This window comes from Athene cunicularia (genome assembly GCF_003259725.1).
Source record: "Athene cunicularia isolate RWA chromosome 1 unlocalized genomic scaffold, athCun1 chr1_part2, whole genome shotgun sequence".
In the NCBI taxonomy this organism is placed as follows: Eukaryota; Metazoa; Chordata; class Aves; order Strigiformes; family Strigidae; genus Athene; species Athene cunicularia.
Genome location: NW_020799092.1, coordinates 2,870,209 through 2,888,164, shown reverse-complemented (window position 1 = coordinate 2,888,164; position 17,956 = coordinate 2,870,209). Strand labels below are relative to the sequence as shown.

The 17,956-nt window shown below is 42.0% G+C and overlaps 1 protein-coding gene across 1 annotated transcript; it reads right to left on the bottom strand.

Annotated features, from left to right (window-relative positions):
* Positions 1 to 654: 654 nt before the first annotated feature.
* Positions 655 to 17,913, bottom strand: XPNPEP3 (X-prolyl aminopeptidase 3). Its single transcript, XM_026868392.1, has 10 exons — positions 17,787 to 17,913; positions 16,000 to 16,116; positions 13,077 to 13,484; positions 11,092 to 11,294; positions 10,154 to 10,216; positions 8,692 to 8,805; positions 6,204 to 6,289; positions 5,368 to 5,551; positions 3,769 to 3,889; positions 655 to 2,976 (listed from the first exon to the last, which is right to left on the bottom strand). The coding sequence occupies exons 1-10, from the start codon at positions 17,845 to 17,847 to the stop codon at positions 2,810 to 2,812; spliced, it is 1,524 nt and encodes a 507-aa protein (XP_026724193.1). The 5' UTR covers positions 17,848 to 17,913; the 3' UTR covers positions 655 to 2,809.
* Between the last annotated feature and the right edge of the window lie 43 nt (positions 17,914 to 17,956).

Genomic DNA, 17,956 nt, shown 5'->3' with positions numbered 1-17,956 from the left:
CATTATGGAGGTACACCATAGCAGCTGGAGAAGGGATTCTTTAAAGTTTCTTGATGAAGGTCATGTAAAATGTTCATGGATTTGGTTGTATTCAAGGGACACTGTAGCATGTGTGTAGGTCACAGATGATACGCTGATTATCCACCTCTGCAACAAGTGAGAAAAAGCCTTCAAAAATGTAGGTTGGTAAGACTCAAATTTAATACATTCTGCAGAATGCACTCTTCTTTACATGGAACAACAGATTTAAAACATTAGCAGCAGTTTATGCTGAAGAAACTGTGGCTGAACACCATAGAAAAATTACAGAAGATGGTGCAATGCACAGCCTAAATCTGACACACTTAGCATGGTGGAGCACAGCAGCCCTGGCAGACCCATTACTCCCCATTCAGCAGTCACAAACACTTCTTCACTGACAGAAATACTCATCTACAACATTCTTAAGATCTACTGGTGTTTGCAACTTGCAGGATTTTCCTGAGAGGAGTAGGAATTAGTATGTGCCTACATTTGGCAACGTTATTTCATGTCCAAGATAGGTTACAGATAATATATAAATCTCCCTGAAAAATAATGCTCTTTCTGGAGGTGCCTGTATCTCCTCAACAGCCATGCAACTGGATGGCCCAAGAAATGACTGTCTACAAATAGTTTTATTTTAAAAATAACTTTTTAATATGTATTTCAAAGGCTTATTTACAGTAAGTACAATCATTAACTCTGTTAGGAACACAAGCGCTTGTGCAGATCAGCACACACATTTAGCTCTCAGGTTAATGTAATTTTAAGCTGCTTACATAGTTCCAAAATTCAAGATTTGTCCCAGCTGACATGGCTCTAACAGGTGTAATCGGAACAACAGACAAGTTACAGATCAGAATAACATAAAAAACATTCATTAATTCTGTGTCCACACTTAACAAGCTTTCCTTCTAACAATTTACATTGTGCATATCACTGTAACGGATGAACATGTAACAAAGGCTTCTACCGAAGATTAGCAGATTCTTTGAAATAGTTGAAACTCGATATACTACACTCTAGAAAAGAATTTACCTTTTGTCCTGTTTAAAAAATAAAATTATGGCACGTCTTGGCTGCCTTTCAAGTGCCAAATTCAAACCACAGTGCATGCACCCAGCTCCCATTAAAAGCAGTGACAGATGCAAAACACTGTCCATTTGGCCTTCACTAAGTGAAATGGAAAGGAAAAAAGAAGAAAAAAAAAAAAAAGCAGATTTTGCTAGAGGTCACACAGCAACAGATCCAGAGGTTGAACTCGTGAACCCTGACTACTTCCCCAACATGGTTCTGACAACATCCACTGTGGGAAATTATGACAAACCGGAGATGAGGCAGTGACATTGATTAGAAAACAGTGACATTATAGTGGGGGGGAGGGGAGGACTGAGGATAACAGATGAAAAATACTGAAAGGTACCATCAGAAAGGAAGTAAGATGATGTGATGCAACAGCAAGCATAAATAACAGGAGGTGCACTGATGAGAGCCATTTTTCAGACATGTTAAACAGCTGATTGTCAAAACATTTTCAGTAAATACACAGACAACATGTTTGCCTCTAGTAGGTGTATTTACTACTGCATACAATGGCCTGGGTGGTAGGCTGATGTTAAGGGAAGACAACTCTTCTCTTTACTCCCCGTCCATCATAGCCCCTAACCACATTTGCAGCTACCTCAAAAATATTATCACAGTGCATTAGTTACTGACTGCACTTGGCAAAACCCACAAGGCAGCTATGATCAAGCCCTCAGTGTTTTGAAAACTTGAATTACTTTAGATTCCATATAAAAGCTGCAAGACTCATCAAAGGGTAGACTCTTCAAAAATGCACTGCTGAAGTTGCTGGCACTTACAGCATAAACCAGAAAGGTGCTGTGACTGTCCCAGAATAGGACACCTCACATCTAGGTGCCAGCCAGCAGCTCACCAGTGGAGTCCAGTACAGCCAACATGGCCCTACTTCCCAGGATAGAGGTGGGCTCAGAACAGGAGACTGGAATGGACATGCGGGACAAAAAGAAGGGAATGTGGAAGACAGCAAGAATGGCTATGTCCAACCTCCTGAGCCCTATTTATCCCTTCTGAAATTACCAAACACTACACTAAGCTGAAAGACCATATGAGATCTTTTTCCCTATTGTTGGCCTATTCTGCATATGCCTGAACAAGGCCAAATCACATCCTTATCCTTAAAATACCAGAAGTGTTCTTCCCAGGCTTCAGATAAAACTACCTCTTAACTAAACCCATCTTCCTGACTACCAAAACGCCTCCTTTCAGGGCTCTATAAAAATCAAAGCTGTCTGACACACTTTATTCCCCCAAACCAGCATTTATCAATGCTTCATTTTTTAAATCTAACTGTTGTGAAACTACTGCTAAAGGGGAAAAAAATGGGACCCTGGTCTCAGCAGTTGCACCTATGCATCTGGAGAGGGACCAGGCAGAAGTCCTGCTGGTGGCACTGACAAAATGCATCTCTCCAAGGTCACCAGAACAGATGGATCCACAAAGCAGAGGGATGAATCCACCCCCATGTCCTACAACAACTCAACATCAGCACTAATCAAATCAGAAGGAAAATGCACACAGAAGAGGTTGCTATGCTTTCTCACCCCTCAGTACCAAGCCTTTTGCATTCCACTTCTCAGCCCAGTCTTGGAAACAGCCATCAACTCTCCACACCCTCCATCACTTGACAACTACAGTCAGCTACAGGGATCTGCATCCCTGGAGGGCTGTGTCTCCCGAGGAGGATGCAAGAGGCAGAGAAGGGGCATCATAAGCTGCGGCCACAGATCTGCTCGATGTGGTAGATCTCCTTGGGACAGTCAGCAGACAAAATGAGTGGTGCATCCTCTGTTATCACAACATCATCCTCAATGCGCACACCAATGCCACGAAACCTCTCTGGGGCACTCACATCATCCTCAGGGATATAAATGCCTGAAAGATGGAAGGGAATTAAAAAATACAACACTCAGCAGAACACCTCATTTCCCATACTGTACCACCATGAGAGCAAGATAAGATTTTCAGCAACATAACATGAGTTTGATCCGGAAGTTTTTTAATAAGGAAAGCTACTCTTTCCCCTCACTCATGGCAGTTAGTGGGCTAAGAAAGGGAAGTCTCCCTTAGTGCCTACAGACACTAGCATGTTAATAAAAACCTCCACAATTACAGCTGGCCTTTCTGCACTGCTTGCTCTCAATGCTATGTTCACAAGGATGATTTTAACAATGTTCTGAATAGAGAGAGAGAAAAGCCAAGCATTAAATATCAGTTTCCAGCTGACAGCTCTAAGAAAGAAAGATTCATAGTGAAAAGTCTAATTTGCAAAGTTAAGTTGCGAATGCCTGTAATTGCAGACTGCATTGCTCAAGAATTACACTACCAGTGATAGTCACAGTAACACAGAACACAGCACAAGTGAATTCAGCCTGCTTCTCTGTACTGCAACTGACCTGCGCTGCTGTGGGTCAAACAGTAGCAGTCTGAGGTCTATAGTACTTTGCCTTCTGCTGCACAGACACTTTCTGAGAGTTTACTCTCACAATTTGTTACCTTGGTTGTGTCTGGGAGGGAAATAAGGTCTTCTAATACTGTAACCATTTTTAATTTCACCAGAAAGGACCTGAATGCTTTGGTCTGAGGGATCAACTTACTACTCAAAGCAATACTGTTATCCTCAGTGTTGGCACTGTTTTGTTCACCACTGACTGCATCGCTTTTTACCTGGTTCAATGGTTATCACCATGCCTGGCTGGAGCGGGAGTGATCGGGATATATCTGGGGTATCGTGAACATCCATGCCCAGGTAATGGCCCACATGATGTGGGCAGTACTTCCGAACAGCCTAGCAGAAGACAAAACAAGTGTCATGGAGGCAGTTAAACCCAGCCCAACCTCTTGTTCCAATACAAAAGATGGAGAGAAAAGACAGAATAGTCCTTAACTAGTGATCATGACTGGGTCACCTGGGGCTGTTTTCCATTTACCAGAACTGGATGGCCCTCAAACCCCACCCATAGCAGGTGCCTATTATGAGCACATTGCAGACTGCCTTTCCCTCTTACTTAAAAGAACAGCCCAAGCCCATCACCACCTCAGTATGTCAGGCAAGAATTTAGTTTTCAGCTCACTGAGTGTTGCTGCCCCAAACCTTTCCATCCCTTAAACATCCAAGCCCTGCATTGCTCCCATCAGCAAACCCTGACAACCAGAAGCAGCTGCTACGTGATGTGGCAAAGAGGTCTCCTATGAATGATAGAGTGAATGCTGGGCCAATTTCACTCAGCAGCTACAGCAGAATTTTAATCCACCTCTACAGGGTACTGACACCGTCTCCGCCCCGCATCATCCTAATCCCCCTCCCTCCAGAGGGGAGCTCCCTGACAGCAGGAATCAAAGAGCTAACTCCTCCTCTGACCCACGCTCCTCACATTTGCTGAGTACTGAGCTGCAGACGCTGGTCTCATCTGGCTGTGCTGCCGCCTGCCGAGAGAAACCGGCATGCTAGCCTCCTTTCACAGGCGAGAACTCGTGCTGTTACTGCATTGACACTGTAGGACAATTAACCTGGCACACATCTGTCCTGCTGCTGAAGGGGTAGTTCCATCACTTGGTTCCTTCATCTTTCTTGCACTGGCACCAGCAATTACGCACGTTTACAGTGAGTGAGACTGGATAAACTTCTCTAACTGCAAATCAATCCTATTTTATCTGCAGGTTCAGCTCTAAAGCAGACCAGTTTCCCAGTCTTGTTCACCAGGTAGCTCTGTGAATCCCAATACTGACACAAAATGATGACGAACAGGCAGCAGGTGGAATGATGGAGAAGAATGGGCTGCATCTTTTGGAGACAATGCAGATTTATGCTATGTTAAATAGATCACAAAACTATGTCAGCCTGCAGCCAGCTATGGACCCAGAATTTTGTGTTAGTGCCAATGTCTCTGCAGGTCTCTTCAGGCTGTCTGTACTCTAAAGCTGCATCTACACTAAAAAATAGCGCAGACCACCGGTAACAGACCTGCAGAGTGAAATAGCAAGTGGAACAAATATTCACACTGTGTACATATAAGACTAGGGGGTTACTTCAGACCAAATTGTGTGCTAAATGGTTGAAACATATCTTCAAGTTTAGCCTTGTCAAAAAGAAATCCAGTCCTGTGCTGAGACCAGCCCACAAGATGAATTAAAGCACTGTGCATGGTGACAATGAGAAGATACATCTCAAAAGCACACTCCTGAACCAAACTAAAGCCACTAATATAACCCAAGGAGAAAACAGTCAGGCCTAGTAGGGGGAAGCTGGGTAAAAAAATCAAGTACCTTGAAGAAGTGACTCTCAGTGCTGCTGCTCTTTAGAATCCCCAATTCTTTCAGTTTCTGTCCAATAAGGCTCAACATGAGGCTGTATATATTTTCTAGACTCATGCCTGGGGAGCAGAGGCTCAGGCAGGACTTCTGGATATCCAGGACAGCCTGATATAGTTCTGCTTGGGGTTCAGTAAACCTGAAAACCATTGAGAAAAGGAACAAGCATATTTCTCACAATTAAACCTCTAACCAGAACCTTTTTTTGGGACAAATTCATTTCAGTGTTGGAGCAGGGTAAGTCAGAAAGGAAAGTAACTGGCTCCTTACATGAAATGCCAGACAAGGCACCACTGCAACATGCCCTTCAATACACTGGGTAGAGGGCAGGGTTTCTCATCTGACAACCTAACTCTGAAGCAAAGTAAGGCAAAGCTACTGCAGGAAAAAGAATGCACTTGAGCCAAAACATACAGGAAATCAAACACACAACCACAGGGACACCACACCAGTGAATTCACAACAGAGCCATGTACAGGTCAACTAAACTCCTGTTTTCTTACACAGAGTCAGCCACAGATCAATACACAAATGCCCTCTCTGCACTTTAAGCATGCTGTAATAGCCGAAAATAGCAGTAATCACACATATTCATGCAGTAATTAATGAGGTGGGGGGGGGAATACAACTAATCATTCAGTGTGAGAAGCTTACAGAATTTGATCACTCTGAAGAACCACAGAATGGGACATGTTAAAAGCTACTCTCAGAGATTAAACACACATACACTCAATCCATCAATTATTTAAGAGTTTCTCAAAGTTCTTCAAAGCAGCCTTATTGCAGCATACCTTCCATTGATGGGCCAGGTACGTGTGATGTCACTTACGTAGCAGGAAGACTCACATCCACCGTCTAGCAAGACCAGTTCACCATCCTGGAGAATAACAGGAAAAAATGCCCTGTCAGTCAGTCCAGCTATTAACTCAATTTTTCTGTCTAACAGCAGGAAAGGAGATTATGTATTTATTTCTGCAAAGCAGCTGCAAAGATGTGAATTCCTTCTGCAGAACAACACCCCAGGTACTACTGTTTATAAATAGGCTATTCCAGTCGGATTGTTTCTCTGCAAGGTAGTCTCTGACTGTTAGGCTTGTCTACAGCCTGAACTCTTAACATGCTGATTTCTAAACACTTTGGAGTAAAAAAAAGACATTTTCCTTGAACTATTCTGGGCTCAGAGGCATCCAGTCCCATTCACATATGGATCACTTACTCCAGCAAATTATACCAGTGACTCCTTTCACTAGAAGTTCTCTGATAATGACTGAGACAGAAGGGTTTTGCAAAAAGCACATAGATTTCTGAGCTACCCACAAGAACACTAACAGTTAAATATTTAGCCTTGTCACAAGGTAGGAGGACCCAGCAAAATTCCTTCTTTGACAGTGTATCACTACTGTAAATGCACTACTGAATAGCTTGTACCATCTTCCCTGTTCTCTTCTAGGACTTTCTTGACTGCTCTGAGATACACTTCTGAATCTAGCTGGTGTTGAAGAAAAAACAGTTGGAGATCTTAACCTCCAATTCACTTCAGTGAAGTCAAAAACTGTTCCATGTCAATTAAATCACTGACTGCACATCTTCCAAAAAGCCAGACTGCACATCTACAAAAAAGACAACGGGCCAGAACAAAATCACTGCTTTGCCTTCCCTCTTTAAAGGGGCTAAACACAAATAAAGCAGTGAGATCTGTGAAAAGTTTGGATTAAATTCTCTATGGATTTGCACTACAAGTAATCCAAGGCCTTTTACAGAGATTCACTCCACAGATCCGTGACTGTGCCAGCAGCCATGATTTGGAATGACAAGGAATAATTCTAGCACATTAACGGAAAAAGTAAGCAGTAGAATTTCACTGCTGGCAGTACTTCCATTGCTAGCTACTATCAATATGTACAGTTAAGTGCCACAAACACACAGTAGATAAACTAGTAGTGAGCAGATCTCACTACTCCACTAAATATACGGGCCATTAACTATCCATTTCAATTGTATTTTTAACTTTTCAGAATAGCTGTTTCAATTCTTTAAGTAAAATATGAAATTATAGCACCTGTCCTCTTCCAAGCAATTAAACAAACTAAGTAACAATTTATTGGCTAAGGGAATTCAGCTTGTGGTTTGATTGTTCAGTAACTGCCTTATCGTCATTCATCTTGTTCTCTTTCTTTAAAGCTGAGTCCACTAAGTGGTTGACTGAATGAAGACCACATGAGGCCATAAGCAGCCTTCAGATGCCTATATAGCAACAAGATCTGCAGGAAGTAGCACACAAAGGAAAAGAAAGAGTCAAGTTTATGGGTTTAACCTCGTACTTAACAGTTTGGGAAAAACAAGTGACAGTCATTTAAATGAACAATTTTAACAGAAGCAACTGGAGTTTGCTAACATGAGCATGCCTGACCTTGGATGACAGTACAACAAAGGAGACTTCTTTCTGCCAAAAGCAGCCTGTCATATCTTTTGTATGTCTGTCTCTGCAGATCATTTCAAGGTCTGCTAGCATGCAAGCTTCAAGAAAAGACAATGCTAGTGGAAACTTTCATCCTGCATTAAGACAGAGGAAAAATATGCTACTCTGAAAAGTGAATCATGAGTAGAGCAGTGGGGGAATACTGCTTCTGAAAATACTTATCTGAATCTAAAGGTGTATTGTCAGGAAAGCTGGAGAGGGTTCAATTCAATAATATGAATCTTCAAAATAAAACAAGACACATTAATTTGCCTACAGCCATCTAATCCACCTCTCAACATTTAATGCTCATCCTTTTCCTCCTTGTTCCCCTTCCCTGCTTTGCTGGCCTACATGGACTTCAAAACGCTTTTCAGCTTCGCCAGAGCAGGAACACACTATTGCACCTTATGCTGCAAAGCAAGGCCAAACAACACAAGTGACAGCAGAAGGCCTCCCACAGTGCCTTCATTCTGCCTGCTGCGGTGGTCTCTCGCTTTTGTGAGGCTAGAAACCCACCCAGCACTGCACCCTGCTGCACACAGTGTGGGAGCAGACATGCTTGCTAAATGAAGTTGTTTGCAAGTCCTTCCACTGTTCTGCAGCAAGTGCAAAGAGGAGAGAAAGAGACTAGACAGAGAGAAGTTAATCTGTCACTGACTGTAAAACTAATCAGGGCAGGATTCCTTTCCCTGCTCACTTGAAAATATGTATTTAAGAGTTTGATCTGGTCAGTCAAAACAAAGAGCAGCTAGGGGATACATATGGGGACAGTGTGCCACAGCACTGCATTTTAAGTTACCGGACAACATATGGTTTACCTTGATGAGCTGATTGTTCTTCACATAGTGCAAAGTGTTTGATCTGTTGCCACCAGCAACAACAGGGGGGTATGCCAAGATGTCAGCACCACGAGCTCGGCACTCAAATTCAAACTGAAATATCATTCAGAGAGGAGGAGTCCGTTAGTGCTGATTCAGGTGATTAACTGCCACGAGGCTATCATAATTCATGTCCTGCAACTGTTTTTTAAATTTGTACATCAAAAAGTGAGTTCGCTAAATGAAGGCAGCATTGAAGGTTTTCCAAGAACACTGGAGAAAAAAATATAAAACTATCTGCTCTTCAAGAGAGTGTTTTAAGCTTGCATCTGGTCTCATGGAAGCTCTTTCTGGTGCAAGCTGTTCAATACCTTATCAAACATCCATTATGTTGTCATTAAGTCCAGGTGAGGATTTGTTTTTATATAAAATAATGCTCTTGGGTGCCATACAACTTTGTGAATTTTCAAAGATCCTAAATGTTAGCACGACAACAATAATTTTTTGTTGTTGTCTTTTAAAATTACGAAGTACCAGCATATTTACAGCAGTATTTATTTTCATGACTCTTTGAACTACGAAGGTCAGAAAGCATGCACTACCTTGATGTCCGAGGGACAAAAAAAAAAGGCACTGCAAGCCTCAAGATCTTTACCTTTCTTGTGTGGTGAACCTGATGAAAGCATGAAAATGAATAAACTTGTATCTATAAAGACTGTCTATATTCTCAATATTTTAATAACATGTCTTCTCTACAATTACCAAAATCACATGGGACAGAACACTCTAAGATGCCTACACATAGTAGGTTTTATGATCCTGATCTGGAGTGAAAATTTGATCTGTAAAATACACTTTAATTAAAATAATTTCCTCTACAAGTCAGTACTTGTACTCAGTGCCATGTCAGCACAGGCCCATCTATGTTATAACAGAGTGTCAAATCCTGCTGACGTTTCTCAAACAGGCATCTCGCTGCAATTCCTTACAAAATTCCTTACCAAATGCGTAGGCCAGTAAGTCCTTAGTTTGTAACTGAGAGGCATCTACACTGCTTCAAGACAGCTACGGTAATCTGATGTAGTAGGAGGCTAGAGTCAAGAGAAGCAGGCTTTACAAATAGGTGTTATAACTACTTACATTCTGTACAACAGAACTGTGTTATAGGATAAGACAACAACTATGTCTCTGTTTCACAGGTTTTGTATGTAACGACAGTAGAAAAAGACATCAATAGCAGATAATCTTAGACAACCACCATGCTCCTTCAATAAGAGTATGGAAAGTACAGCTGAAGAATTCCTCGCACTGAGTTTTCTGTGTGTCATAGAACTACAAGAGTTGGGTAAAAGACAAATCTGCTACAGTGGGAGGCACGTGATAGAGATCTGACATTTCTAGTCTCCTGGAAGGATAAACAACATCCAACCCTTCATCTCCCCTGCAACCATGAAGTACTCACCTTTGCATACAGAAAGGCTTCATCCACTGGGGATTTGCTGGCAAACATGGTCTCCATGAAAGCCTATGAAAAAGAAGGACCTTTCAGTTAGTAAAGGAACCTGAACTTGAGGGAACTTTTTTTTTTTTTTACCTGCTGCCTTTTGAGAAAGGCCTAAAAACAGCTGGGTCAGAACACAGGAACCAGAGGCAGCTGAAAATGCAGAGTGCAGTCAAGACTAGAACTAATTAAGCTCTGTTCCCTGTGAAACTGTATTTAGGGGCTGACTGACTCTGGTTTTTGAAAAAAGGATTAGATGATTGAAGCTGATCCCATAGGTTGGCATTTTACAAGTTGTCTCACCTATGGATTTCCTCACATATAATAGGAGTGCCTTATGGAGCTTTTCTTTCAGAGAAGGACAAGCTGTGCCTCTCTCTTCTATTCGGCTATTTTAATAATACTTACAAACATAATTGCATTTCAGGTAACTGTCAGATTTGTTTAAAACTGGTCAATGAGTTCAAATGGCATTTGAGAGAAAAGTGGGAATACAGAGACATACACAGGCAATGTGTTCACAAAAATCCCGTTTCCTCAAAATCAACAGGATAAATGGGAAAGAAAATGGCGTAGGGAAGGAGAGGAGAAGCTGGGAAGAGAGTGAAGAGGCTACCCCTATTCCTGAATAGATATTGCTCTTAAACAAAGTTGAACAGCTGCTGGCTTGTCTTTGCTAGAGTTACAATAATTGAGAGAAGCTGGTAGTCCAAGCAGTCTTCCTGTTTCTCTTTGTCATGGGGAGGGAGCTGAGCCCAGCCGATGGTTGAGATACAGCAGTTCAGTAACAGATTAGATCAAAGCTATCCTTCCAACCCATGCCACCCCACCAACAGCCCTCTTCCCTTTCTTCTTTAAAGGAATGCACTGGTTCATTTGGAGAGCACACGACCCCATACCTCTGCTGTCACCCGTCCAGCTATCTTCATCCTTTCAATCTCTGCAGGAGATTTGATCAACCGAAGGTTTTGCACCAGATGTCGGATACCCTGGATGTGGTTTTTGTTCCGAGCTTTTATCTCAGCCAGGGGCTGCATGTAGTCAGAGTGCAGCTCTGTATGCACTGGTTTCGTCAAGTCGTACCAAACAATGTTTGACTCACCTGGAATACAAACCAAAAGCTGACACAGATTAAAATAAAGGTAGAAATATCCTCCCCATACTGAACAAACCTTGCTTCTCCTAAACGAGACCTGTTGGCATATTTGAGAAATTAATTTCCTCTGAATTTGCACTTACAGACCACATAGACACTTCCACTGTTACATGATACTAGCAATCTCTTCAAAATCTGGAAGATTACCAATTCATAGCACGTAGATTGAATACACGTGTCTTGCACAGATCTATTCAGATTTTGCAGATCAAAGTTGCGCTCGTGTAAGCTAAGTAGCCATTGCACTGCAGCGGTGCATGTTCTGAACTGTTCTCTCATTTAGCCTGTCCCACCTGACGCTGTAAGACAATTTCCCTTTAACCCATCACATGGAATTGGGCTCATTATCAACTATGCTTCAGAATATCTTTGGGGAACAACTGGTTATTTCAGCCATTCAGAGAAGATGAACTTACTGAGGACAAACATATTTACCTATGTGGAAATTTATTTAGAACATCAGACTTAGCACCCACATCCTCCCCACACAGCATTTTAAATGGGCATGAGTAGAAAATCCATGCTGAGTCACAGCTAATGTCCACCTAGGCCCTCCTCCTTGGGTGACAGTAGCCATCAGCAGATGCTTACAAAGAGTCTCTAAGAAACAAGGCATTTATGAAAGAGTATTTCCTTTAGCACATCCTCCCCACTTCTGGTTTCTTCATTTCAAGGCTGCATCTTCATAACAGCAACTAACTGCTTTTCATGGACCTTTCCCCCACACAACTAAAACCTTTTGAATCCATTTATACTTTTGACATTCCAAACTTTCCATGAATGATTTACAACTTAAAAGATGTAAAAACCTGCCATGTGATTATTTCATTCACTGTTCCATTTGTTTGTAAATTATGAAAAATAGCAATCATTCTTACTCATCCTCTCTGTGCTTTCCATAACCACATACATCTCTCATACCTTACTTTCTGTTTTTCCTTTTTCAAACTGAGCAAGTTTTGTTCAGCATGTATCTCACACACACACTCCATACTTTTGAACATCCTTGTTGACCTTTCTGTGACTTTTCTACTTTCAATATATCCTTGTTTGAAACAAAATAACTAGAATATGACATGGTATTTAAGACTCCTGATTTCACTCTATTTATTTGTGTGATCCGCCAAGCACCTGCCCTTTTTATATTGTCATAAGCCTTCGGTTTCATTTTATAATGCATTCAAGTTCACCCTGGATTATAAATATTGAGGCTACATGGTGATACTAGGTGCAGAAGAACAAGTCTAAAGGACAGCAGTGTTCATATTTCAAGAGTAAGTCAACATCTAGCTAAAAAAGGTGAGGGGACTAACAGTCTCCCTGTGTGGATCATTTTCCATGTCTATTATGAATAAAATACCTTCAAGTTTCCTATACTTCATCTGGTTCTGGCTCTGTCTGCGAAAAGATACTAGAACAGTAATGTTTTGTGATGCTCTCGCTGCTTATCCTGTTCGTTACACTTCACAGATATGCATGCTGGCATTCACATGGGTACACAAGAAATTCAGAGGGGAGGAAATACTATTACTTTCAAAACTACAATTCCATTGGTGGCCCTCAAGAAGCTAACAGAATTTCCAACTGTCTCTGTCATACCGTCATACCCCCTGCAACTCCCCAGGTTCATGATAGTCTTGAACTGGTGTCACAGACCACCTTCCAAACCCATACCATTCAGACCTTGCAAACCGCCTCTCATCTCATTTCCCCTCCATCTTTTGTTACCTTTCAGCTTGGCCACCAAGGGTCTGAACTCCTCGATAGTGTAAGCTTCATCTACTCCTGTGAGAGCAATTGCCCCATCCGTGCCTGATCTGGGCCCATCCCACAGCTCTCGGCTTGGATCTCTCCGGGGCACAAAAAGTATGGATTTATGAGAGGGTAGCGCTTTTCCAGGAATGCTCTGGAGCACCAGGATGCTGTCAGGCTCCTGGAACCCACAGAGATACAGGAAGTTAGTGTCCTGGTGGAAAACATAGGGGATGTCATTGCTCATGTAGTACGTGGGGTTGGACAGCAGAATCACTGTGTGGTCCAATCCATTCCAGCCATGGGCTTCCTTCTGGATCAGTGCCATCAGTTTGTGTCGGCGAAGGGCATATTCCACCTGTGACAGTCCTGGAGTTACCTCTCCTACAAATACAAAACAAATCAGATTGAGAAATTCGAGGCGCCTGTGATATTTTACTAGTCACATGCCCGATTTCCGCCTACTCCTTGATGCTTTCATATGCATGGCTTCATTGTGGTCCCTCATTAGCCTTTCCAGTGCTCTCTCATGCACCACTTCAGCTTCCATCCCTATAGCAGCACATCCTTACGCAATCTGCTCCTCCATCGTGCAAAGACAGAAATTTAACAAATTGGATTTTCTGTTACGTATTTCTGCGCAAAAACAGAAATCACAAAACCTGGTAGAATTAGACAAACATCCAAACCAGATGGATGTTTTCAGAAAGACACGTAAAAAAAAGGGTAAGGGGCAACGCAAACTGGACTTTGACTGCTGAAAACTGATGAGTTTTACAGCATGTGGACATTGAACAGAAGATTACCTCCTGAGGCTGAGCATTAATTTCCTCAGATAAAGCTAGAATGTCTATTCAAATACACACTAAGTCAACTCATAAAGTAAGCAGTTCTAAACCATAAGGGGCGGATTGAGTGTTACACTACTAGGAGATCAGGCAGAAATGCAGAGGTCTGAGAGTCTAACCAGTCACAAGATTCCAGGCAGAAACAAACTATGAACTGCACGCTGGCATCAGATTCTGAGTAAAAGAAGGAATCTTCTGCAGGGCAGATGTAGCTTTTCTCAATAATTTACAACACAGAATTTTCCAAAGTTAAATACTATAATGACTCTAACTAAACAAACGATCTCTTAGATGAAAGTACATTTTAAACCACTCCAGTCACGGATATGAAGTACAGCAATCGAGATACTCATGAAAACCAGACTGAAGTTGAAAGAACAACCAACAACAGGTTAAGTATGTATTTTTAAAAATATGAGACTCTTTAACTTTGATTTAAAGTAATACATAAACCTTAACCAGTACTTTACATAATAACCCTAATTTAACATAGATTGCATCTTCATACTGTTAACCTTCTGCTTTCATAATCTTTTCTTCCTCTTTAATGCAGTGACAATTCTAGAATAAAAACTGAAATTTTACTTGTACTGTAAGTGGATTCTCGCATGGGTGGGGTGGGAGGGTTAAGTTCTATCCAGAATGTTTCTCCTTGACAAAAGACAGTTTAAGAAAATCACATATGTTCTATTTGCATTAAACTTTATGCCTTTTCAACATCATACATCCCCAACACCTATTTGGTGTAAAAGTTGGGGTTTTTTTTAAGAAAAAAACAAACCTACCAAATTTGTTTTACTCTGTAGATCTTGCAATGACAGAGAACGCATAAACTGTTTTAATGTAATCTGGCCCCACATTTCTGCAGTATTATACTGCAAATCTCCTATGCTTCTCTGCATTCCAGTCAACTTTCTAACTACCACAAACAGTCCACTGAAGTTTAGAAGCTGCAGTAGGGTGGAACATGGGAATCCCATTTGTCTCCTGACTACAAGGCCTGGAAATTCTCTTTGCCTTAAAGGCATTTACTTTTTAAAACAATAATCACAATTAAAAAAAAGTTGTATTATTTTAAGGAAAACACCACTCCTTCATTAAACTGAAAATTGATACAGGCAGCTAGAATCAATCTCCAGTTTCAGCTGTGAGTACTTTTAAAAGTGTCAGCCTCATTGACCGTGAGCTGTTAATCGGTGCCCTGAGCAACCTCGGCTAGTATTGAAGTTAGCTCACCTTTGAGCAGGGCTGGACCTAATAACTTCCTGAGGTCCCTTCTGACCCAAGCTATTTTATAGTTAAATATGTAAGTGCATGGTTATATAGTCATCTGTTCTCTTTGTATATCCATCTATGGAAAAAGAACACAGAACCAGAATGTCTTCCTGGACAAATTCTTGAACATATTTTTACTACTTTTTTTTTTAATTTAGATTTAATCAAGGTCATCTCATTCATACATGCTCATTTTCATTAATGTCATAACACTGCACAACCTCAGCGCTTCTTTCATTGGTGCCTTCTAGCTTTAGAGTCTCAAGTCTGTTCTTCTTTTCCTCACAGTTTGAATACTCTCCAGAAGAGATCATGTTCTTCAGATGAGTGGCATCCAACTCTCAGTAAGCCTCTCCCTGATCTTCTTTTCTGAATGACACCTTTATTTTGTGGCCCACAAGACACTGGATATAAAACATTCTAGCAGCTTGCACAAAGGACTCCCCCTTCATATAAACTGTATTGTATCTGCAGGACAGTGAGCTCCCAAAGATGCTCATGAAAGGTCTACAGTACCCAAGGGTGACCAAGCACTCCATGAGAAAAAGGTAAAAATCTTACATGTAAAGCCTATTTTTTGAATCAGTATAATCTCAGACAAGGAAATTAACTACTAAATATAATTACTGCCATTACTGCCTAATGAAGTTAATCATAAACATCTGAAATCATGGACATCTATATGATGCAGCAACTCAATACTCTGTCCTAAACAGCTTAGAAAAACAGGCAAGAAAGAATACCAATGATCAGCTCATACAGGACCTGAACCTAACCTGGTTTGAGAAGGTGTGGGTGTGTGAAGGGGCTGGGCTGGCCCAAATACCGGTTTGGAATCTTCTTCTGCTGGGCAGGCTGGATGGAATATCTTCGGAGAGCACATGACTTGCAAACTAGAGGAAAAGAAATGCACCATGTCAAGGCAAAAGACCTTTCCAGTTAGCAAATGGCAGAATTATACTCCAGTCATCTGACTCTTAGTAGTATTCACCCAGCTTATATGACATAAATATCCCTCCTTAACTTCTCAATTAGTTGTGTACCATATTAGTTTATGAAACAACGTGCACACAACTCGACTAATCATCAAATATTAATAAAACAGATGGAAAGAAATGAACATATGCTAAACCTGACAATACAGCAAGAAAACCTAGAAAGCTATGTTGGTTTGCACATGCCTGATTCCTACACTTGGTGCTCTCCCTCCCTGTCTTCCCTCACTGCAGGGCTTAAAGCACAATACCTGTATATTGTTTTTTCTTAACTATGTCTTCAAAATTACCACTCATATGGAACAATTATACAGTTTTCAAGTCCTTTCCAGTTCTTTTCTTTTACTAATAATGCCACAAAGACGACCTAAAACACCACAGATGTTTGCAGTGGTGCAATTTTTTTTTCTGTATGAGATACTTAAAGAGTCCCTGTTTATGTATTTAACTTACCTGACAGTAGCATTAGCTAAATTGAAAACAGTTCCACAAAAGTATACAGTTATGTATCCCTCTTCCAAATCCACACACAGCCAAAGCAGACAAATTTTAAAGAGAATTACAAGTGTGCATTTGGGAGCTGGGGTGTACATGTTAATTCAAAATCTAAAATTAAATATCATTGTTGCGCACTTTACCAACTGCGGTAAAGGCAGTCAGCCTTTCGCAGCTGAAGAATTAATTACATGTGCCTAGATACAAATCATCAGACACAGGGAAGTAGATGGTAATCAGTTTCCCAACATTCACCAGCTGATGTTTTAGAAACTGGTTCTTTTATGTCGCTTACTATGTGCCTACTACAAAATCAATTCATGCTACTATAGCATGGCACTGGATTCCTTAGAACAAATGATAATCAAATCTCCACTAGCATAAGCAAACACAACACAAGCACAACAGCTACCTGTCTTTCAGGGATCCGAGACTCAGAGACTTACAGCAAAACAAATGGACCATGGATTTTCTGTGGGAGCCAGTATGATAAGCCACTAATTGAAGGTTACTTATGCATGGTAACTGATAGTTGTTAACATAAAGCATTCACTGTGTGATGACTGACTGGATTAACAGGCTGGAGACGCAAGCAGTGAGATATAAATACAGCTTTTTGTGCAGTTTAAAAGGAGTGTTTTCACTGTTTTTCTCCACCTACACATAAGACAAACAGGATAGCTTGCAACGAGACGAGAGAACACAACAGGCATTAAATAAAGCAGTATTTCGAAGACAGCAAGGAGCTTTCCACATCGTTAGCTTTATTTTTCAAACAAGCCGTTCATTCCCTCGGATTCGGCTATGATTGAGGCTCCAGTTTCGCTGCCGGAGAGTCGCCTTCCCACGACCCTCGCACACGCAGCTAAACCGACGCGCGCGGGGGGGCGGCTACCTCACTACTCGCCCACCCCTGAGCGCCGCCACGGTGCCGGGGGAGAGGGAAAGGCTCCAAGCGGCGAGAAGGCTGAGCGCGCCCCAAGCTGCCGGTTACTCGAGCCGGGGCCCAGCGGCCCCAAGCGGGGCTGCGCCGCTTTGGGGAAACGAGGCGCGTGGGGGGAGGAGTCTCTGACCTGAAAAGCCGCGCCAGCCCCTCACCGCCGCGACAAGCCTCCGGCTCGGAAGGCGCAACATGTCCGAGCGACACGGCTAGCGCGGGGCCCAGCGGCCCGCACCCCCCCACTGCGGCCCGCACATGGACGGGCCTTCCCCCGCTGCGGCGCCCGGCGCTGACACCATCAGC